The sequence below is a fragment of the Python bivittatus genome, unplaced genomic scaffold (genome assembly GCF_059951505.1).
Source record: "Python bivittatus isolate LINGU-HERP-01145 unplaced genomic scaffold, Pbiv_v1 ctg000020_np1212, whole genome shotgun sequence".
Classification (NCBI taxonomy): Eukaryota; Metazoa; Chordata; class Lepidosauria; order Squamata; family Pythonidae; genus Python; species Python bivittatus.
Genome location: NW_028277030.1, coordinates 37,244,427 through 37,268,943, shown reverse-complemented (window position 1 = coordinate 37,268,943; position 24,517 = coordinate 37,244,427). Strand labels below are relative to the sequence as shown.

The 24,517-nt window shown below is 36.0% G+C and overlaps 1 protein-coding gene across 23 annotated transcripts in view; it reads left to right on the top strand.

Annotated features, from left to right (window-relative positions):
- Window positions 1-24,517, top strand: part of DST (dystonin) — a 342,419-nt gene that overhangs the window by 165,724 nt on the left and 152,178 nt on the right. For 21 of the 23 annotated variants that reach the window (XM_025177748.2, XM_088137258.1, XM_088137206.1 and 18 more), the window contains 20 exons: window positions 941-1,095; window positions 2,447-2,897; window positions 2,992-3,120; window positions 3,332-3,409; window positions 3,500-3,661; window positions 3,757-3,861; window positions 5,307-5,402; window positions 6,008-6,133; window positions 6,814-6,966; window positions 7,189-7,343; window positions 7,519-7,645; window positions 8,137-8,320; window positions 9,855-10,012; window positions 11,442-11,620; window positions 11,850-11,988; window positions 12,815-13,008; window positions 15,246-15,408; window positions 16,153-16,236; window positions 17,284-17,391; window positions 18,813-18,911. In XM_025177748.2, the coding sequence (XP_025033516.2) occupies window positions 941-1,095; window positions 2,447-2,897; window positions 2,992-3,120; window positions 3,332-3,409; window positions 3,500-3,661; window positions 3,757-3,861; window positions 5,307-5,402; window positions 6,008-6,133; window positions 6,814-6,966; window positions 7,189-7,343; window positions 7,519-7,645; window positions 8,137-8,320; window positions 9,855-10,012; window positions 11,442-11,620; window positions 11,850-11,988; window positions 12,815-13,008; window positions 15,246-15,408; window positions 16,153-16,236; window positions 17,284-17,391; window positions 18,813-18,911 (3,045 nt within the window). Of the gene's footprint in view, window positions 1-940; window positions 1,096-2,446; window positions 2,898-2,991; window positions 3,121-3,331; window positions 3,410-3,499; window positions 3,662-3,756; window positions 3,862-5,306; window positions 5,403-6,007; window positions 6,134-6,813; window positions 6,967-7,188; window positions 7,344-7,518; window positions 7,646-8,136; window positions 8,321-9,854; window positions 10,013-11,441; window positions 11,621-11,849; window positions 11,989-12,814; window positions 13,009-15,245; window positions 15,409-16,152; window positions 16,237-17,283; window positions 17,392-18,812; window positions 18,912-21,476; window positions 24,171-24,517 lie in introns of all 23 variants that reach the window. The other 2 variants (XM_088137270.1, XM_088137313.1) reach the window with 1 other exon arrangement.

Genomic DNA, 24,517 nt, shown 5'->3' with positions numbered 1-24,517 from the left:
CTGTATGGGTAAAATTCCAGTGTATAAAATGTAGTGGATTGAACATATATTCAGAGCCTACTGAAACATTTTTTCAAGGGACACAATATGTGCTTGTTATAACTTCACTGCAGTTTTGAAGGCCTGTCAGTGAACTTGGAGGAGGTAGAGAATGCTCAGGAACATTGCATCTGCCAGAAACGTTTTTTTAAAAAGCTAGATGTGCATCAATGTTTATAGACAATAATATTTCAAGTTAAGACTATGGAGTGTGTTCTGACTATATATCCTGAACTTGACATTTGTTTTTAAAGTTCAAGAATGGGTGAGGGTTTTTTAAAATTGAAAACACATCAAAAATCAAGGAACCTGTGGTCATCTACAAGAAAATGTCTTGTAAGAGCTTGTACTATTTTTTTTCATTGAGAGCTGCCTTATGAAATTGATGTACTTATCTTTCATCTGGAAAAATGGAAAGTCTGGTTGCCTCATGTTTTATGCAGGGAAAAAAAAAAAGCATCCCTTTGTATCCATTTCAGAAAATCAGCCATCACAGCTGCTTAAGCAGTCCTTTGCAAACCATTTTAATATAGGAGATTTTATGGTAGCTTTTCAAAACAGTTCTGTATGTTCAGGTATGTATACCTGTTTATCTAAATAGGCAACCTATCTATTTATACTACTCTTGTCTGTTCGAGAGAGCAATCTATATGTATTCAAAATTTAGATTGACATAATTGATACATGATGGTCTAAAATTTAGCTTTTACAGATATTTCTGATGATAATTTGATTTTATCTTCCAAGATATTTCTCAGAAATAAACATCTAAAATACTTCTAAGTAAACATAATTATTGTATATTCCAAAAAGGTTAATACTGTAGAAGAACATAAGTACCTCATAATGAGCTTATTTTCCAGTTAAATACATGTCTGAATTTGATTTTGTTTTAATTTAGGATAGAAAACGATTAGAAGCAGGTCTGCAGTTCCAGAATGAAGCTGAGATTGCAGGCTATCTACTTGAGTGTGAGAATCTTCTCCGCCAACAAGTTATGGATGCCCAGATTCTTACTGATGGAAAATATTATCAGGCGGATCAGTTAGTCCAGAGGTACATAATTAAGGTTGCTACTTAGGAATAGGAGCTCCTAGCTTATATCATGCCCGTGACTATGCTACCCCTGGCAGTGTGTGCAACTTTAACAGAAATTGGTTTGGCTTACTTAGGTCTGTGTTCAAGTCGTTTGAACAATTTATTTAAGCACTGCTAATTTTGATTTTAATTAGGATATCCATTAATTTATGCTTGAGCTAGAGGATGATTTCAAGAGTAGTGCATAGATAATTCTGCTTTAAAATCTGATCTCTGAAGTCCCTTCAGCTGCCCTGTGGTTCAGGGTAAGAGGACTCTTTGTATCATATAGCAATAAGTATTGTTTAGGATATCCTATATATGTATCTAGCAATGTCTTTGGCTACTTTTATGAGATACTGCCAGTTATAGCAACATATATAATGAATGCCAAATGTCTGCTTCTGTAAATCAGGATTGGACAACTTTTTGGTTGTAACATCTACATCAGATCCTAGGACAGTCCAGTACCAGCAGGATCACTGCCATTATCAGTCCTTTTGCTGGATGGGGGAAAAAAAAAACTCCCATTCCCCTTTCTTCTCAGTAAAAGACATTCCCTACAGCCTACCAAGCTGAGACCTCATGCTAGGGAGGGCTTAGCCTACATTGGATGATTTCCAGGGGCCATATGTGGCTCATGTGACATAGGTTGTCTACCTTACTGTCAAGTGTTAAAAGTGTCAAGATTAATATTGCTACCACTATGCAGAACAGCCTTTTTAATGCAATATGCATTTTCTATGAATTTTTCTAATAGCTATATGGTTTGATTCCTGTTCTTACAGTCACTTTTGTCTTGCGCTTCCTTCTCAAAGATGCACAAACAGGAATGATGTCTTAAGCAAGCAGCCTTTTTCACATGAGAAGACACTTGCTTTGTGAATGCTTCCCAAGCATATTCAGGAATTGCAATGGAGACAAAATTGATTATATGGGGTTATTGTTTGGGATAATAAATCTTCTGCAATATTTTGTTTGGTTCTCACATTCCTCTTATTTTAAGAGAAGGTTAAAACAAATTCACTCTCCATTCTTTGTTAAGGAACTACTGTGGTCTTCAAAATCAATTCTGTCTTGTTATGATGACTTTTTATATCCAAATACATACAGTTCAACATTTTATGGCCTTATTACCATCACACCATGAATGCAAGAATCAGTTTATAAAAGGGTTTACTGGAATAAATGGATTTAACTCCTCTATTATGATAATTTAATTATTTAATTCTGATTTCCATTGTTGTTTTTGACAGATGTTGTTCGTGAAAATTTTGAGGCAATATCTACTCAATTTCTATGGTGAATGCTTTTCTGTGCTTTAATACAGGGTTGCAAAACTCCGAGATGACCTTATGGCCTTAAAAGCAGAGTGTTCCTCTGTCTACAACAAGGGGAGAATACTGACAACAGAACAGACCAAGATGATGATATCAGGAATAACACAAAGTTTAAACTCAGGATTTGCACCAAACCTAAGCCCTAATTTAAACTCTGGACTGAATCAGGGTTTATCCCCCTCTTTGACCTCATCCAGTCTGACATCAGGTTTTCCCCCAAGACTGACTCCAACCATCACCCCAGCATATACTCCAGGTTTCCCACCACGGTTAATTCAAAGCTACATAACTGGAGTTGACACAGGTGCACTGCAAACACTCAAATTGACACAGATCCGAAAACCCCTGATGAAATCAGCTTTTATTGATCAGAATTTAACAGAAGAAGAAGTCAATATGAAATTTGTCCAGGACCTTTTAAGATGGGTAGATGAAATGCAGGTAACATCTTTACATGTATGATTTTCATTTGCACTTAATCATTTTTCTTATTTATTTGATGGATCAAGTTTAATTCTTAACTTCCACTTACCAGGTGCAACTTGATCGGGCTGAATGGGGTTCAGATTTGCCAGGTGTAGAAAGCCATGTTGAAAATCACAAGAATGTTCACAAAGCTATTGAAGAATTTGAATCAAGCCTTAAAGAAGCAAAAATCAGTGAGGTACAGCATAAAAAAACACCTTGTAGCTATGTATGTATTTTAGAAATACTCATAAGTTTTTAACTTGTTTCATAATTGTGCTTGGCTTAAAGAAGGATCCCTTTGTTATATTAATTAAATGAATAATAGGAATTGCATAATCCTTCTGTTAACTGTTGTGTGTCTGCAGGCTTTTTTAAAAAAAATCTCTAATCCAGTTTGTTCTATACAGATTCAAATGACTGCTCCCCTTAAACTCAGCTATGCAGAAAAATTGCACAAACTGGAGAGCCAATATGCAAAACTCTTGGTAAGATCATTATCTAGAAGTCCAGCTTTCAGTGGGATGTTCCTTGATAATATAAGCAAAATCAAACTCTTTTTTTGGGGTCTTTTCAAGAATACATCAAGAAATCAGGAAAGACACCTTGATACCCTTCACAATTTTGTATCACGTGCCACTCGGGAACTTATATGGTTGAATGAAAAAGAAGAGGAGGAAGTCGCACATGACTGGAGTGAAAGAAACACAAATATAGCAAGGAAAAAGGAATACCATGCTGTAAGCTTTATTAATCTCTTAAAAATAAAACTGAATGTATACTTTCCTACTTGCTCCAGGTTTCAAAAGCTTTTTTTTTTTTTTTAATTTGGAAGGATCTGATGAGAGAACTTGATCAAAAAGAAGAAATTATTAAATCAGTTCAGGAAATAGCAGAACAGTTGCTCTTTGAAAACCACCCTGCAAGATTAACTATTGAGGTAGGTTGTTAAACATGGCTTTAGAAGCACTTTTTGTAGGGTCCCAAGTTTAAAACAATAGTTTCAAACAACCTTTCCAAGAATTGCAGCCTTCCCCAATTGGTTGTACTTTTGTTATGTTTACTGTAACATCAAAAATCCCCAGGCAATGTGATCAAAAACTTGAAGAAAGTTGACATACAGTCTTGTGACCTATCTTTCCTGTTTAGTCCTCTACTTCTGTTTCCAACAATACTCAATAACTGGGTTCATTGATTTCATCTTGTATACGTTGGAGCTCCAGATAGATATTTGTGACTGGGTTCCACTTTCCATTTTATGTTTTATGGCTGTGTATTGCTGCAGATAAAATTTTCTTGCAGGATCTGCGTATACCTTCAGCTGAGTTGGAAGCTTGTGACTCAATACATTTGTTGGTCTTGAAGGTGCAGCATGACATCTTGTTAATATCCTAAAATGAATGATAAAAGATTGTGATACATAGCACTCCTCTTTAGGGTTCCAACTAGCCCATTGTGTTTTCTTCCACAATATTCTATTGTATTCTGTTCCATTCCTTGTTTTACTGGAAATTGTTCTGAGTTACTTAAAAAGGAATCCAGAGCACTCTTTTTCCATGGGGAATTCCAATACCATAGCACCACCTAATGTTTGAGTAAGAGCAAATGTGGTACTCCCAGGGCAGGGCAGTATTTTTCTTGTTCATTTGTATTAAGGAACTTCTCCCTGTAAATGTTTCATCGCAGTTACACATTATTAATTTCAGATCTTACTTGGACATTATATTTATTTTTGACTGGAATCAAGATACATACTGTAGGTAATCTCTTGCAGTTAAAGACTGTAGCTAGCTAACATGGGTACCTCCAGGGTTACTGAACTGACCACAGGATAGTTGATTCTGTATCTCTGTCAGAGTTGATATTCTTAATCTAGTACTTAAAAACTAGAAGCAAATGAGCTCTATGATTTGTCCTTGTTGTTAAACAATACACTCTACTGAACTGGATGCTGTAGCAAGCTTGCTTGTTCCATTGTTAAAAGTGTCTTTTAACCTATTTGACAGGCAGCCACTGTCAAATAGCACAAGCTTTAGCCGAGGTATTTAGGTTTTAAATGGCAATCTACCTGACTTTCCAGAAAGTTTTACTCATCTTTGTAGAGTGATACGATTTATATTTTTGAGAGTGGTTACTACTGTATACTGTTTATTGTATAAAGTAGTACTGTATTGTACGGTAATATAATACATACACAGTATATGCATATACAGTGGTATAATATGTATACAATACAGTAGTACTGTATTACTATAGTATACTGTTGAGACAAAGACATTTGGAATGGGGGAGGGGAAAATCAATTCCCCAAATTCTTTCTCATTACAACTAGCACAGGTGCTGCACAACCGAACATGGTTCTTTATCTCTTTCTGTATCCTTCAGGCCTACCGAGCTGCAATGCAAACACAGTGGAGCTGGATTTTACAGCTTTGCCAATGTGTTGAACAGCATTTAAGAGAAAACACTGCGTATTTTGAGGTATGGATTAAATTGAAGATACTGTGACGTAATTGCAGACTTCAGCTGTACCACCAAGAAGGAAATGCTAATGTGGTTCTCAGCTAAGCAGTGTAGAGGACTGTTTAAATTTCACATATCTGAAAAATGTGTTATGATAAAGATACCACTTTTATTACCAATTTAATTCAGATCTTTCAATTATTGAGAGTATCGTTTTTATGTTGTTCCAAGTAGTGATTCCACTGGTCCAGTACTCTGTATATAAATCTTGTGAAAAAAGTCAGCAACCATTACTGTTTGATCTCTTTATTTGCTGTCCTAAAGGTGTTTATAGTTTAATTTTTTTCCACCTCTTCCCCAGGTCCTTTCTCTCTTTTGTTTTAACAATTCAGGTGTTTCTGTGGTCTTATAATTTTATTTCAAGCTGTGAAAGTGGGAGTGATGAGACTTAGTTTTTTATTGGCTTAATACAGTTCATATATGGTTATGAAATACCACTAGCAGGTATATGGTACCATATTATGGGTTTAGCAGTATAACAGGCAGTATAACGGGCTTCAAGATGCTGTATTGCACACACTTTCAGCAGTGACTTGGTAAATGAAAAGTTTGTTTCATTCTAGTTTTTCAGCGATGCCAAAGAGGCTATAGATTACTTGAAGAATTTAAGAGATGCTGTACACAGAAAATATAGTTGTGATAGATCCAGTAGTATTCACAAACTAGAAGATCTGATCCAGGAGTCTATGGTAAGAATGTCAATATGTTGCCTGATTTTACTCCTTAAGCATACTTTTGTACTTTCTAAGTCATTGTGCCTTTTGCCAGGCATGCTTATGTGCATACACAGACACATGTGCAATAGAAGGTCTGTTTGAGTTAGCAAAACATTTCCTTTTATTGAGAATAAGGGATTCTCTGTAAAAAGAAAAGTAGTTTGTAATAATTAATTTTCATCACTGAAGCTTATTAATTACGAATTACAAATCAAGCTATGCCCAATATTGCCATTATTCTTGAAATTGGAATAGATAGATCTGAAGAGTTGGGTGAAATTATTTGAAATATATCATAGCCTGCCTTGTTCAAGAACTGTTGCCATTTCTACCAAATACAGCTATAATTGTTAGAGAATAGCAATTACTGCACAAAGCATCATTCCTCAAGCTGGTTCCCTCCAGATGTGTTACAGAAACGATTCCCAGGATTTCAGCCATATGAGAATTCTGGGAATGTGAATAATCTCAACAAATCTGCAAATCATCAGTTTGGGAAAGGTTGTTATGGACCCAGTTGTGTCTCATGTGAATAATGTATTGGAAAAGAAACCAAACTGGAAAAGATGAGAAAGCTTAAAACACTTCCAAGAAAAGTGTGCTGAATATTTAGCTGCTTTTAATATTTTTCCTCTTTTCAAATTGGCATCTAGGAAGAAAAAGAACAGCTCCTGCAGTACAAGAGCACAGTGGCAGGCCTTGTGGGGAGAGCAAAGACAATAGTTCAGCTGAAGCCAAGGAATCCTGACAATTCCCTCAAAACATCTATCCCTATTAAGGCCATCTGTGACTATCGACAGATTGAGGTTGGAAGCTTGACTGTCTTCAAGTCAGTTGCGGGGAGGAAGAAGACCTGGGCTGGGTATTAATAACAAGCTCTTGGAAGTCTTTTCCACAGCCCACAGAGCTTGCTGCCACAGTTGGGGGTGGAAATTTTATTCTCCTGTTGCTTTTTTTGGTGTTAGTTGTTGACAGAGGTACTTTGAGAAACGCTTATTCAATTCTTCTGGTTTTCTGTTAACAACTAGATAACCATTTACAAGGATGACGAATGTGTCCTAGCAAGCAACTCTCATCGGGCAAAATGGAAAGTGATTAGTCCAAGTGGTAATGAGGCCATGGTTCCCTCTGTTTGTTTTACCGTTCCTCCTCCCAACAAAGAAGCCATAGACACTGCAAATAGGTAGGAACTTGGCAGAGTGAACATACACCAAACGGAAGCCCATATTAATGTTACTTCCTTTTTAAGAGCATCCTGAAAAATGTATCAGTCTAGGAAATTTATTACCAGTATTCTCTTAAGGATCTCTTGTGATATCACTAACTTAATCCCCTTGCCCCCAATTTATGCATTTCAGAATTGAACAGCAATATCAGAATGTCCTAGCTCTGTGGCATGAATCGCATGTAAATCTGAAGAGTGTAGTTTCTTGGCACTATTTAACAAATGAAATTGAAACTGTTCGAGCAAGTAATGTTGCTTCGGTAAGTTATTTGTGTATTCCAATTCTCATCTGGATATCTAGCTAGGTTTTTTTCCCCCAGCATTCAGTATTTCAGTGATATATAGCCTTAAAATGAAGGATTTGCATTTTACCTTTATAATGATAGGCAAAGGTTGAGAAGAGCTTCATATTTTATACAGCAGATATGATGCTAAAGGTGTACCAATACTATACTAGTGTTTGCTATAGAAAATGCTAAAGAAATACTGATCTGTGACAATATCCAGTACATGTGTTTCCATGGATGTTTGTCCTTATACACTGAATGTGTATGCTGTATACATTGTATTCCTGAGAGGCATCTTCCTGGCTTATTGAATCAAAATTTCAGTAAGTGATGGATTAAGGGCTTTATAAACAAGTGCTTTAAAAGCAGCCTGTGCTCCACATTTTTTAACAATAAAAAGGAAGGAATGTTACCCCTTATTGGAAAGATTTTAAATTTTGTCCCAATTTTTAAACGTTTCCTAGATCAAAACACTCTTGCCGGGTGAACATCAGCAGGTTTTAAGCAACTTGCAGTCCCGCTTTGATGACTTCTTGGAAGACAGCCAAGAGTCCAAAATCTTCTCTGTTGCTGACATTGCCCAGTTGGAAAGGGAAGTGAATGTATGCAAGCAGTACTACCAAGAGCTCCTTAAGTCTGCTGAGAGAGGTAAGTGTATTAAGAATATTAATCATCTTGGAAAGGAGATTCTTATAAATTCCTTGATATGTTGTGTTGCTTTAAATGCTGCATTCTCAGCTTTATACATTTCAACTATACTATTTTAATTGGCTCATAGCAAGACTAGTGCAAACATGAAGATGCTTGCTTTCCAGTAACAGAAAAGGGACCACAGTCTTCTGTATCCTTTCTTTCCAAGTTTCATGTCATGTGATCAATTATTTACATGAGTCAGCTAGCTGTAATAGGTTGCACATCTGATATATGTGTGTAAAAGCAGGAAGCTGGTCCTAAGATAAATAATCAGGATAAAATCATACTGTACTTGAAAAAGAAGAAACTGACCCCCATCAATGGCTTACATCCTTTTCATTATTGTTGCTGATAGTCCAGTTCATACATGCAGATGCTGAAGAAGGAAGAAGGATTGGCACTTCTGCATAAGTGCTGAAAATGTTATTGTTTTTCATTTGAAAGGCATGAATTCCGATTTCATTTGAGGCTCTAAAATATACTGGAATATTTAGACATTATTTGGGGAACAAATGATTACTTTAGCAGGCTCATGTGGAAATAGAACTTTCCTTAGTGCTGATGATGAATGTATCAGATATATTGTTAGACTGCCAATATAAATTACTAGGAAGCGTGTATCTACTCTTCTCTTTAAAAATAATATCTGTGTTTGTGTAACATAAATTAACTCTGTATCCTTCTATCAAAATTCTTGAACATTCATTCTTACATGTGTAAATATTCTCTCTTTATTCTTAAAATATTCAGTACTCTTAAATTTCAAATACCTATATTCTAAAAAGCTGCATGCGTATATTGTAATTATATATTCAGATTGCTAATGATACAGAATGGAACAAAGTAGCAGATTAAGGCTAATTAAAATGAACTTAAGTCATTCTATAGAACAGCGATATGCTGTGTTGACTTTATACCTTAAATAAGCGATAAGGGATTCACTACTATAGCCTTAATATGATCCTATTGTAGAATCCTCTCAGGAAAAACCATACATAGACAATCCAATCAATCAGTATGCATATGCAAATGAAATTATAACACTTACATTTAACAGGATATTCCATTTTTGGAAAAGGTGCTGGATTCACAAAGAAGCTAAGAATAAGAATGTTCAAGAGAAGTTACATTATTTACACATAAAAATTAGTTCTTATGCAACCTGTTTTCTATAATGTTAAAATTTCTGGGAAAATTGTCTGTGATACCTGAAATTCAAGATGTCTTCTTTCTGTCAGATGTAAAATATACTTTAAAAGTGGTAGAAAAGCTTGGAAACAAGAAATATATAACACCGTTCCTTCCTTTTCACACCACATTATTATCACATCCAGTATTTCTCATTATCACTGCCTAGAAAGGTTAGTTGCATATTATTTTTGATTTGAAGGAATTAAATTTTACAACTTTAATTGTAGAATATCATGTAGTAGCAGAGGAAGAATACAATCAGTTGGCTTTACTTATACGTGTACATTGTTTTCAACAGAGGAGCATGAGGAATCCATTTATAATTTATATATCTCAGAAGTTCGAAACATCAGACTTCGGTTGGAGAATTGTGAAGATCGTTTGATTAGACAAATTCGCACTCCGCTGGAGAGGGATGACCTACCTGAAAGTGTGTTTCGTATCTCTGAACAAGAGGCAAGTCTTCTCAATTTGCTGATGAAAACCACCTTTCTGAAACATTGTAGTCAAGTTCAAACAACTTCCTACATTAAATTAGAATAGAATATCTGTAGCTCAGGGTTGAGCTGTCCTTGGGGGTTTCTCTGAGCTTGGTTGTTTTCTTGCATTTGTTGAGTTTTTTAAAAACTCAAAATTAGTGGAAAATGTTACAAATTGGAATCAAACTCTTCTGGAAAAATAGATAAAATCCTTCTCTCCACAATCAAAATTCTTAGGAAATCCAAGTCCCCAGGACAGCACTTATTGATCCTATTAGATTTTTCTCTTCCTAGTTAGCCACAGTTCTGATCCAGATTGCTACTATTCCCTTCCGTCCCTATAGTTACTTTTAAGAAAAGAAAAGAAAACGGGGCTCCTTACTGTGTGAATCCTCTGATGGTTTCATTTGACCTGGTCATTACATATATTAAAGATGAAGATCACTCAGAGATTGTTTTAATTATCTGCTTGGCTTTTGTTACAAACTATAATGCACCCATAATATATGTAAATCCAGTGCTGTAATTAAAGAAAATTAATCAGTCGGATTACCAGTTGATTGAAGACTTGGGATTTAGTCCATAGACAGCTTCCTTCCTCAACAAATAAAAATCTTGTTTGACTGAAGCACCAAAAAATAGCTAGATATGATGATATTAGGTTTGCTTTAGTATCTATTTTAATGTTTAGATACAAATAAATTAATGATCTGGTAAAGTGGACATGGTGCAATACTTGAGACAACTTTATGAGGTTTGACTTATCATGATATGTGAATTTAGTTGGTTTATCATTCTGGTTTGCAGGTTAACATTGTGTGCAAATTTAGATAATGGTGATTTGGTCAATGTGAAACAGATCATTACATTAGGACATAGTTTCCATGCTGCATTTCTTTAAATATAGCTGAGATAGAACTAAAAGCAGTGTTGGATCTTCTTTCATGTATTTATTGGGAAATGTTACCATTGTCACATAATATTTTACTCCAAGTTGCTCACATAACCACTTTTGGAAAAAAAATAAGGGCCTAAACCATTACATCAGTAATTAATCTTGATTTGGAGATATGTTCCTGATTAGGAAAAAAAAAAGAGAGATGAAGGCTCTCAGCCACATCAGCATAAGAAATTTAACATGATGTTGTGCTCTTTCATCTACAAATGCTTGCAAAATATAGATGGGTGGGTACCTTAACCAACCAATGCAATAGCCTTAGTACTAACAAGGAAAGAATAAAATGGCAGAGGGTGGGAGTGGGGTTAATCAGTCCTCCAAGAAATGGATTCAAGGATCTTAGGATTTCAGTTCATTTTTTTCCTTAGTTTAAGAATATGATTTGTGGAAATCCTTTTCTGTAGATGAAATAAGCCTCGCCTTTCCCCCTCTCCCCCCCCCTTCTTAGAAGCTCAAAAAGGAGCTGGATCGACTCAAAGATGATTTGGAAACAATCACAGATAAATGCAATGATTTCTTCAGCCAAGCTGCTGGTTCACCCTCGGTCCCAACTTTGCGGTCTGAACTTAATCTTGTAATTCAGAACATGAATCAGGTTTACTCTATGTCTTCCATTTACATAGAAAAGTAAGTAAGGCATTTTATTGCACATTATCTTGATTGTAGTATTATTTGCTAGGATGATCAGTGTTAAATATATGTATATGAAATAGCTATGTGAAAAACTGAAGGTTGAGAGACAAATTTCTTTTTTCAAATGGATAAAATTAAATTTAATTCAGTTATGTTAAAATATTTTTAAAACTTTATTGTTATTTTTAGAGGTTATTAGTTGCGCATGCTTTATTTATTTCAGGTTAAAAACTGTAAATTTGGTGCTCAAAAACACTCAAGGAGCTGAAGCACTAGTAAAACAGTATGAGACTAAACTTTGTGAGGAAGACCCATTAACTGCTGACAAGAGCAATATTGAGAACCTGATGGGTACACTGAAGGTATGAGTATGGGAATGCCTTTTAACCATATTAACATAAAACATGTTATATGCTATATTATGACTGATCTTTTATGGGCGTGAATGCTTGCAAAAGTGAAAGTAGAATTGGAATCATGGATAAGTAATTGATGAAATATTGTCAGTTCAGATGATTGTGGATGTTATCATTTCACAGTAGCCCTTTACTAAAAGCTGAGCTACATATTACACTGACTGATCATAAAGAACAGTCCAAATCTGCCAATTTCAAACACTGAAGTCTCTCTTCCACTGTTTGTCCTTACAGACAAAAATAGTTGGAATAATCTGGTGAGAGAATTCTTTCCCTTTTCTTGCCTTATATCCATGATAAAGAAATTTCTCCAGGAAAAGTAAAGTTGTAGCCTAGGCTTTTCTCTTGCAGCTAATTTTCCGTACTGCTTGGGAAGAAGAAAAGTGAAAAATATTAACTTCATGAGTGTTAAACTTTGGAATACTGTACTTACTGTGTTTCCATGCTACTCTGATAATACTGTAAATATTGTAACATTATTTGGCAACATTTGGTAAAGTGAGCGTGTTTGTTCATACTAAGTGACATACTAAAGTGTAGCCCCTGTGATTATTTAGTAATATATTACAGTAGTCCTCTGTTACCTATTAATTTGCAAATGTGTTGGATTATAGTTTTCATTGTCCTTACCTAGCATACTGATTGACCATGTTGATTGAGAATAGTAGTTGTAGTCTGATACATTTGGGAAGTGTCAGGTTTGGAGCCTGAATATGGCATTTGGGGAGATACCAGTAGGAACAAAATTGTTATCACATATTTTATTCATTAGCAATGGAGATCTGAAGTTGATGAAAAAAGAGAAGTATTCCATGCCCTAGAAGATGAACTCCAGAAAGCGAAAGCAATTAGTGATCAGATGTTTAAAACACACAAGGAACGTGATCTTGACTTCGACTGGCACAAAGAGAAAGCGGATCAGTTAACTGAGAGGTGGCAAAATGTTCATTCTCAGATTGAAAACAGGTTAGTATTGTCCTTAAAAGAAATTCCTTTGTTTGCAAGGCTAAAATCAGCAACGGAGTATAGTAACCTCATTGCATGGTACTGTACTGTCAGATATGTAATGATTAGACTAACCACATTTAGATGCCATTGATGTGAAAGAGTTGGCACTGAATTTCTTTGACAGTAATAGAAATAATAACTCCTTGGAGGATATTTATTATTTATATAAGAAGTCTTCTTGTAATGTATTTTAATTCATATTTATTCTATTTTAATTCATATTTATTCTTTTTACTTCAAACCTCTCAGTTGCTCTGCAGTGAGATGGGCATTGACAAATTTGAAATATAAATAAATAAAATGCGAAATAACATTGGAAAGAATGTGACAGAATACCTAGCCAAGACAGTGTCGTGGTAAATTCAGAGTCTTCCTGCCCAACTAACTTAACTACAAAGACCAAGATTTTATTTTATGAATTTATAGACTGCTTCAGTCAGCTCTAAATGGTATACAGGATGGCAGTAGATCCACCTATATAAATCATGATATAAACAGAATGAGGTCAGTCAGGAGTTAAAATAAAAGCTGAGCTCACCCTGTACCTGCTTTTTTCCTCCTCATATCACCTTACTCCCAGGGCATTTCTCTCAATGAACCTCATTTGAGTAGAAAAGTGTCAGGAAATTATGGGCTACAGGAAATAATCTGCTAGAGAGAGTATTTAACATTGCCCATTTTTTTTCTCTACAGTCACACCCCAACACTCCATTTTATGTGTGTGTTTGGGTCAGACCTGGGCTTTAAGTGGTTGGGTCTGCCATTATTATATCTAGAATAACCCTAAACTTCAGTTCATGAATTGAGTGAGAAATAGAGGAGTAGGGAAAAGCATTTATTACATTTTCAGAATGACTGTTTTTAAAAAATAAAATAAAAGTGTATAGACATTAATTAAAAGTAATTGATAGGCTTTTACATTTGAAATACTGTAGTAATTGTATTCTACACATTAGTTGTCTGTTAACAATCTAGTATACAGTTAGACTGAATTAGTCAATCTGGAATAGAAATGAAAAGCACTGCAGGCAGTAGTGCTTCTCTATGGCTTTTTCCAGTAATACAGCTGCAATTTATGGGTGTAGTACCTGTCTGCAGTTTCTTAAACATCTATTTTCCTGGTCAGCCATGTGATCCTGGGAAAAGATGCAGCTACTTTAATGAATTGGAGACTGATGCTATGTGAGTGTCCCTGCGCTCTCTGTAGCACCAGTTTTGCCTTTGAGTCCAAAGCATTGCATAGCCCCACTAATTATACCTAACACTTTAGTTCACTTGCATTTACCATAACATTTAATTATTGCCTATTGTTGCTTAGTCATTGTTTTTTGTATGTTTGCCTAGGAAATAGAGGAATATAAAACTTGGTATGTACTCTTTTCCAATACAGTGTGTTTTTATAATTGACAGAATAGTTTTTCCTACAATGAATTTGAATTTAATGAGCTCATGAAGGAACATTGTCTATTCCTGGTTTCCATACTATAGTTCTGTTCTGAAATTTACCTAATGAGAAATAAGTTCAAAGGATAGCCCTCCAGTGGTGATGGTTCAGAACTGCAAGATAATTTTAAAATATATTTATTTATTCGCAAACATTTCTGTTTGTATTTGAAGTTATTTACTGCCTGGCATTTCAAACAAGGGACAACCAGAAGGCCCAAGAGAGAAAAAAAAAGGAAAGGACCACTATAAGGGTATTAGTCTTCATGAAAAGGTGTCAGATTATCTAGAAATACCTGTTCTTTGGGACATACATCATAGAACAGACAATTTCTTGATAATGTTTAGCTCAGTTATAAAGGTTAGGCTTTCACTGAAATGTCACAGTTTTGTTTTGCTAGCTTTGCAGTTCTGTATTAACTCTGAGAAAAGTACTTAATGAAAGATACCCAGCCTGAGCAACATCTCTCCTTTGCTATGTAGTCACTAGGTGAACTCCAGCAAGCACACTCTCTCAGCTTCAGCCCCACATAATAACAAAGTCTATTACATGAAGAAAATAATATAATTTATCTTATGGTATTGTAAGGATTGTAACTAACAAATGTGGTGGGCAAAGCCTTTGGTACATCTGGAGAATATGTGCCAAGTATTATTATGTCTTTATAAAAAGCAGTTGTTGCAGTGTTGCATTATAATAACCATTATATTTGTATTATATTCATCTCTGAAATGGCTCTCCTGTCAATCAGGTTGCGTGACTTAGAGACCATCAATAAATCACTAAAGTACTACAGGGATACTTACGGTGCACTGGATAACTGGATCAAGCAAGTTGAAGAAACTCAGCAAAAATTTCAAGAAAACCCACCCCAGAACAGTAAAGCTCTGGCGAAACAGCTAAATGAGCAGAAGGTACGATCATGAAAAGTTCTGTTCTATGACTTAAATGAATAGAATTAATAATTAAGCTAAATTGATTGATTATGTGCCATTGAGTCATTTTTTACACCTAGTGTCCACATAGATAGATTCTCTCCATGATGATCTGTCCCTAACCTGGTCTTTTAGGTCTTCCAGCAGTGTACACATTGCCTATAACTGAGTCCATCCACCTTGCTGCTGGTCATCCTCTTCTTCTCTTTCTTTCCACCTTTCCCAGCATTTCTTTCCAGCCTTTTCCAGAGATCTGGGTCTTTGCATAATGTGTCCAAAGGATAATTTGATCCTGGTCATCTGTGCCTTGAGTGAGACCTCTGGGTTGATTTGTTTGATGATCCATTGGTTTGTTTTCTTGGCTGTCCACGATAATCTCAGGAGATTTCTCCAACACCAAAGTTCAAAGGCGTCAATACTCTTTTTATCCTTAATCTTCAAAGTCCAATTAAGCTAAATAGCAATGTTCATTTCAACTATTTAAAACAATCTCCTTTTAAATGCTGTATTGTACTGTAATGCTGGCATAAAGCTTTGAATTAGTTTGATAGCATATGTAATTCTTAACAGATGAAGAAACAGATTCAGTTGATTTAAACAGTATAGTGTGTTTCTCTATTGGTTTGCTTAAAATTATTTAGAAGGAAGACAAGAAATGTATGTCTTAAAATATTTTTTTTAAAAAGTATTGCTGTATATTGAATGCCACTACTTATTTTACAGATGCTAGTATCTGAAATAGAGATGAAACAAAACAAACTAGATGAATGCCAGAAATACTCAGAACAGTATTCAGCTGCAGTAAAGGTAAATCTGCAATTTTGTCTGTTTAGTCTTATCGAAGTGAGTATAACTGAGTGCATTGAATTGTCACAGTTGTCTTGTTGCTCTTTTTGCAGTCATGGTTGCCTGGAAATTTGGGGGTTGCTTTCTCCTGTTGTTACTCCCATCCCTATTGTTAGTTCATGTGCAGGGATCTTCATTGGTGCTGCAGGAAAGACCATGTAAACCATCCTCATCACCAAGATAGATGTTTTTTATATTACCAAAGCAATATGCAGTGACGGGACAGAAGTTGCTGTTGCCCAACTCTGGTTACTTTGAACAGGAGGGGGTCAGCCTTTGCTGTATTCAGGTTTTATTGAACTAGCATTATGGTCTTCTGTAATGAAATGTGTTTATACTTTCAGATTCTTAGTATGGAACATATGATTTATAGTTTTTCTGTCCCCCATCCCACTGATATCAGCAAAAGTGGAGCTAATTAATAAAAATTGAAATTAAACTGAGGTCATAAATTGTTAGACCTACACTCCTCACTTTGACATGCAGACTTGCATTTCACAACAGAGTGGTCCTCACTTTGACATGCAATAAACTATTAGACTCGCATTCCACAACAAAATGGGCCATTAATCTCTGTTTTAAGTCTGCTAATTGACCAGAAGGGGAAAATGTTGATTAGATAGGTAAATAGCCGTAAATAGCTGTCAAGCCCAGGGGGAATTGGGAGGAAAGACAGAAGAGAGAAAGCAGATGTGAAAGATTCAAGGACGTGGGCACCTATAGCTTGGAAAGGTGTAATGGTATTTTAGGATGCTCATGCTCAACTGTGTGACCAATCATGTACTCTCTGGTGCTGATGCTGTCTTTGAAAAGTATAAAAGATATATGTTTCCTTTGTTCGGGGTTCTCTTCTTGGGAAGTAGTCCTCAATTACTAAGGTGCCTTAATAAATGAGTAAATGAGTTTCTCGAGTCCAGTCTTTCATTGGGTTAAAGGACTGGGCTGAAACCACGGTTCTGTGGACAACACCATCCATCTCTCTCTCTCTCTCTCTCTTTTTTTTGTTAGGATTATGAGTTGCAAACAATGACATACAGAGCCATGGTTGATTCCCAGCAAAAATCTCCTGTAAAGCGTAGAAGGATGCAGAGCTCCTCTGATTTCATTATCCAAGAGGTATGTTATATGTTTAAGTACTGTAGTTATTTATATATGTAGTCCTCAACTTATGACCATTCATTTAGAGGCCGTTCAAAGTTACAAAGGCACTGAAAACAGTAACTTATGACAAGTCCTCACACTTACAACCATTGCAGCATGCTCACGGTCACATGATTGTGATTCGGCTGCTTCGTTGCGCATTTACGACGGTTGCCCTGTCAATCCTGTGGTCATGTGATTGCCATTTATGACCTTACCAGCCGGCTTCCAACAAACAAAGTCACTGGGGAAGCTGGCAGTGAAGGTTGCAAGCCACAGTCACACGATGTCTCACTTAACAATGGTGATGATTTGCTTAACGACCATAGGAAAAAAGGTTGTAAAATCATGTGCAGTCACATGATGCCTCACCACTTAATGACAAATTTTCGGTCCCTATTGTGGTTGTAAGTCAATAGTTGTAACTATGTTGGCCCTGTTCATATGACATACTTGACTGGCTCATGTTGAGGGGAAGTGTGTTGCATGAATTCCAGAATTGGGTCAATTGATGTACCCAGTTAACCAGGGAGCTAGAGTTAGCTCCAGCTCCCAGAAGGCCTGGGTTTGTTTGGGGCTGAGCTCAACCCACCTAAATTCTAAAAGTTGACTTTCCCTTCCGATGTCTATGATCCAGATAAAGTCCTAGAGAGCCTACATGAAAGCCACATAGGCAGAAGGTGAATAATCAGATCAGAACAAATCGGTTTATTACAGCCATAATGCCAGATATAATAAAATATAGTAGTAGAGCTGTTACCTATAGAAGGTAGTTATAGGTAAGCCCTCCTCCAACTTTGTCCACAGTGGTGGTGATTTGGGTTTTGCCAATGCAGACTTTAAAAAGAAGTTTGTTCCGTGCTTTAGTGGATGACTAAATATAAATAAAGGATATCCACAATACAGCCTCTTTTGCAGTGGCTAGCAGAACCCAGAAAATGACTACTAAGAAAGTTGATTGAGATATCCCAGTCATGTGTTGCTGGTACATGGAAATGAATTGATGCAAACTATGGCCATTATGTCTTTGGAACCTTAAAATCTCCTTGTCCACTATACTGAATGATAATAGTGTATCATTTAGAAAACTCTGCAGGGCTGTATTGTATATGATTACTAATTCTAGTAGTTTAAAATATGAGGAATTAAGAGATGAATTCCATGATGCAATGATTCCTCGTCTTTCGTTTCTGAGACCATCCATACCTGCCACTCAAGACAGATAGAAGCCAATTCCATTCCACAGTTTTGTTACATTGGCTCTTCAAGCCATTTTTCTTATGACTCATGGAGATGTCTCAAGCTTGATCTTAAACACCTTCCTTTTCTTTCAGAAATCATAATGGAAGCTAAATTTTTTTTGTTATATTTTGAGCTATTCATTTGTTTCATTTTAGTTTATGGATTTACGAACACGCTATACAGCCTTGGTAACCTTGATGACTCAGTATATAAAGTTTGCTGGTGACTCTTTGAAAAGGCTAGAGGAGGAAGAGGTAAGTCAACAGATATCATCAAAGGAACAATAAAACAATAAACTAGTAGCTACACTTTTAAATGAAAATATAAATATCAGAATTTCTTTATGTTATTTGTAGGCAGTGGTATTGAAACTGATCTAATAAATGCATTTTGGAGTATGTGTCATACTACCTCTTTAATAATTCTGGTCTGATTTGAAAACTTATTCAGCTTTAAAGATTGTATTACTGCTTTTCACCTGTAGGTTACTAAAACCCTTTTTCAAAGTGTTGGGTCTTGATAGAAATCTCCCAGGTACAGATCAATCCATAAAATTAGGTCCTTTATATAAAGTTATGTTAAGGATAGCTTTTCTTACATTGTTAAGGCTGCAGAAGGAATTAATATTTTTTTCCCCATTATATAGTTTCAGTTCTGTTCAGGTAATGAGAAATCTGATTTCTCATTAACTAGTCAGAATGTCTGCAGTCTTGCTCAGTCACCTTCCAGGAGAACAAATACTGTTCTATTAACAATTGAATGGACCAGTTCATCTGAGTTCTGCTTTCTATTCTACCAGACTATTTATTGCCATCATGAGAGTGGTATACAAGAATCATCCATTAAAACTTTTCAATATACTTCTTATTTATTGGCCCTAGACAATCAGTAAACTGTGTCAGGTTCAGCCCAAGAACAATGAGACAATCCAGTACAGTTCAGTTCTTTTATTAGCTCACACCTAATAGACAAAATCTTGCCAGACTAAACCTATGCTAAAGCAACTAGCAGCTCTAACCCGTGACCCTCTAGGAAGGGGCCAGCCTCATCCTCTTCGTCTTCCCACACTCTTTCTGTGGACTGAGGAGGCACTTGCCCTGGAATGTCTCTCCCCCCTCCTGACAACCTTGAAGTTCCATTCCAGAATCTTCTCTGCTCATGCCATCCATTACAACTGCTACAGGTAGTCCTCTGGTTAAGAATGCCTGAATTACAGATGACCTATAGTTAAAAATGGAGTGTATTGTAGCAAAATTTGAGTTAAATACACAATGATTTGAGTTAAATACACAATGGTTCAAGTTAATTACATAATGCTACTTATACAATATTATACAATAATACTGTTCCAGGTTACATACAAATTCGACTTAAGGACAGACCTTGGGAATGGAACTCATTCTAAATCTGGGGGCTACCTGTATTTTAAATATATTTGTTGTTACTTTTTTTAGATAATTTGGCGCAGGCAATAACTTCATTTATGAAGTTGAAAGGTGGGGAAATAAATAGCGGCATCCATTCTTCATTTTAAAATGTGAGGTTGGAAAGCAACCACAAAAAGAGGTCATACCAGATGAAACACACCATATTGACAACATAAGTAGCAATAAAGTAGAATCCTCAGTCTTTAGAAATGGTATTAACAGGGAAGCCTGGATGAAGTCACATGCAAGTAAAGATTCCTTAATTCATCCCATCATATGTAATATTGAGCAAGACAGTTTTAGAAAAGGCTTTTTAGAAAGAATATTGATGGCTCTGAATCTGTTTTTGGTATGAGTGAAGAAAGCATGAAGAGAAATAATAAAAAGAAGTAATAAAAATAATAAAAGGCGAAAGATTTATATGATCTGAAAAAAAAAACCAGAGTATCAAAGTTAAGAGATGGGCAACTAACCCACAGGTATCACGCCAAAAAACTATGATTATCCTTCAGAAATATTGTAAACCTGAAACTAGAATAAGGATCATTCCCTAGAACGGTGTTATCTTAAAGTTTGGTCCTAGATGCCTGGGAGTCCCCCAGGACCCTCTCAGGGGTCCCCAAAATCAAAATTATTTGCCACCTTTTATTGCAATCATCCAAGGTCTGCTGGAAATTCAGTTCTATTTAAATACTTTTTAGAATGAATATGACTCAGTTAAGTAGGGAAGCAGTAGTGGATAAAGCTGTCTCTGCACTGACACCTGCTGGTGAGTTAATGGTACTCAGATGTATTAAAAAATGCTGTACAATTTTAGACACAGGTTCTTCTGTTTCCATTTGGATAGAAAAGAATTACTACAAAAATTTACAACAAGGATTTAAATAAAGATTATTATAGTAGAAAGCCACGTGTATTCCCTAATTAAATTAGCTTCCTGGGTCATCAGGTTTATGAGAACATTTTCAGATGCCTAACTGAATCAGGAGTTGTCGTATGCACTAAAATGCTCCTTTTCATATTCAACTAACCATAACATGCTGAAATGCTTTTTTTCTTGCATGATGTGTATTGCTGAGAAGTTACTCTACTTTAGCTTTCAAGCACAGACACATGCAAGTATGCTTTTGGGCAGCACCTTCAAACTCTTGAACAGCTCTTGTCCTGAATGAGCAGAGAATTCTTCTTGAGGACATCAGTTGGTGGATTCCTTGTTGCAGCTTTTTCTTTACTCTAATGGTGGCTTTCTGAATGGGACTGGTGGTGGGAAGCAGTCTGTTGCTGAAATGCTGTAGATACCGTAAGTATTTGCAACTATGCATTATGATTTCAATATGTTTCAATATTATATTAAAACAGAGGATAATATTTCTTTCCTTTTTTATTTTTAAGACTTTGAAGCATAAGGAGGCACTTGTACGTGGTGAATTTTCTAACCTGGAAGAGCAGCAGAAAGCAGTATTGAATGAGAACAGGAAACTTACAGCAAGAATAAATGAACTTGAGAAGGCTCTGGAGGAGATAAGGAAACAGAAGCTCCAACTGGAGGAGGAACTTCCAAAAGCTAAAGAAGATGCAGAAAAAGAATTAAAGAAACAGCAGAAAAAAATTGAAGAGATTTCTCTTCAGAAAGCTAAGGCTGAGCAAGAAGCAAAACGAATTTGCATGGAATTGGATGATGTCCTTAAAGAGAAAGAAACTGCAGAACAGGAGTTAGAACGGGTGAAACAGCTCACTTTGAAAGCTGAAGTTCAAAGAAATGCAGTTGAAGAAAACCTTAGGGCTTTCAGAATTCAACTAGAAGAAAGCAACATGATTCGAAAGACTTTTGAAGAACATTTAAGAAGGAAAGACACAAGTCTTCAGGATCTGGAGCAACAAAAGAAGGCTTTAATGGAAGAGCTGAAGAAAAAAACAGCTGAGGAAGAAAAGCTTATGAAACTAATTAAGGAAATGGAACGTGATCTTGAGCTTCAAGGTAGTTCAGTGAAAAACAAGTTCAGAGAAAAGGAAATAACTGACATTAGAAGGCAAATTACTATAATAGGAAGAGAAACTCAGTTGCCCACATGCTCAGACATTTTCAGAGAAAAGCAAGAAATAAAGAATATAGAGGAATTCCAGCAAGCAGTAGATGAACTAACATTTGCCAACAAAAAATCTGAAAAAATAATTAAGGATTTAAAATATGAGCTTCATGAACTTGAACTACAGAATGCATCCTCTGAAGAAAAGGCTCGTTTATTAAAAGAAAAACTAGATGAAGCCAATCATTCTCTTAGACGTCTTAAAATAGAGTTGGATCAGAAAGAACTTGTTGAGCAAGGTTACTTGGAGCAACTAAAAGAACTTGACAAGCAGCTGCAGAAAGCCACGGGGAAAGCTGAAGAGGTAATGCAAGAAGCCATGGAACTTAAAAGAATTAATATGAATTACCAAGAAGATTTAAGGTCACTTCAAAAGGAAAAGGCACAATTAAAGAGGGAGGTGGAGGAACTGACAAGGACACACACAGAAATTGAAATTACTACTCAGCAGTTACGTTCACAGATTGCTTCTCTTCAACAAGAAAAAATGGTAGCAGAACAGAGAACTATATCATGTAAAGGGGAAGCAACCAATCTGCAGGAGCAATTTAGAAAACTGCAGGAGCAATTGCTTCAGAAAACAAGAGAAGAAAAAGAGAGCCAGCTGATGATTCAAAGACTGAAAGATGACTTAGCTGACAGCAATCACTTGGTAGAAAAATTAAAACAAAAGGCCGAGGAGCTTACTAGATGGAATAGCGAAACCAAACTTATGATGACTGAGGTGCACACTGAATCAGAGAGGATAGTTTTTGAGAGACAGATTGTTGACAGGAAAAATGATGAACTAAAAGCTTTGGTTGAAAGCTTCAAAGAACAGCTCCGTGTCACAAATGAAGAGCTACACAAACGGATCATAAGTGAGCAAGAGCACTTGGATAAAATCAAGAGATTAGAAGATGAGTTAGTCAACGCAAAAGATGTAATTAATGAGTATAAGCAGAAATGTGACAGAGATGTTACTTACAACATGAATACTGAGATGGAGTTAAGAAACCTAAATACCCAGGTGAGTACATTCACTATGGAAATTAAAATGAATGAGCAAAAAATCCAGCAGCAACAAGCTCATATTCAAGAACTCAACAATAAGATAAAGAAGCTGCAAGATGATTTCCATCAGAAGGCTTTAGATGAACAAACAGCACGCAAAAAGATGGCATTGCTCCAAGAAGAATCAATTAAATTTAAGCATTCTGCAGAAGAGTTTAAAAAGAAATTTGATAAACTCTTGGAATCGCACAACATTGCTGAAAATGACATTTCAGGTATAAGGATGGAATGCATCACTTTACAGCAAGAGAAGCATATGGCTCAAGAAAATATCAGAATGTATAAGATTCAGATTGAAGATTTGCAGAACAGGCTTCAAAAATGTCGTGATCAGCTACAACAAGGGAAGCATGCAGAAATGGAACATTTTCAGAAATATCGCAAATTAGAAGAAGAATTGCAAATGCAGAAGCGTACAGTGGAAAACTTGAAGCACCAAATCGATCTGCAGAAAAGAGAACACTGCAATCAGTTGCGTTTGTTTCAGAATGAGATTAGCAAAAAGAACATCCAATTGGACTTGGGATGGAAAGGAAATGAATATGGCTACTTGGGAGATACCTCTCTGAGAGATTTTGAACAACGTAAAGCGTGTACAAATACTTCTCCTTTATTAAGAAGACGACAAACTGAGATAAGCAACCCAGGTTGTAAGTCTGAACAGCTGCTAGCTCAGAAATTGCAAATGGTTTCTACTGATTCATTGCCACGAGAAAAGCCATTCCAGCTGTCTGGAGTCACCCACTCCTTGGGAAGTGGAGTAAACCAACAATCCTATTCGGAGTATGTTTCTCAGACAAGTACACAATTTGAAATCACCATTGATAAGAACAAACCTGCCACAAGATTATCAGAAATAGATAATTTGAGAGATGGCAAATTTCTCAGTTCACGACATGAAGATAGTTATGAAATGGGATTAGGGAAACAACTGCATCCACTGGAGGTACACCATACAACTTGATATTTATGGCCTTCACTGTACTTTCTGCTTTTAAAGGTTCTTTAGCACTTTTCTTTTATACTTCTTCATTTCCATATACATAATTATATAATCGTCCCATCCCCCGTCCCCGTCCCCCCCCCCCCCATTATTTGCAGATATAGAAAATGGAGCTTGCTGGAGAACAACAACAAAAATCCGCTGAAGGTTCTCCATTTATTTAAAAGATGGTATGAGATCTATAGGAAAACACATTTTTTTAGCTGTACTTTAGACCCACATGTCTGGCTGACTATGCTAAATCTATAGATGTTTTGTTACAGTAAAGATAAATATGCACAATTCAAATC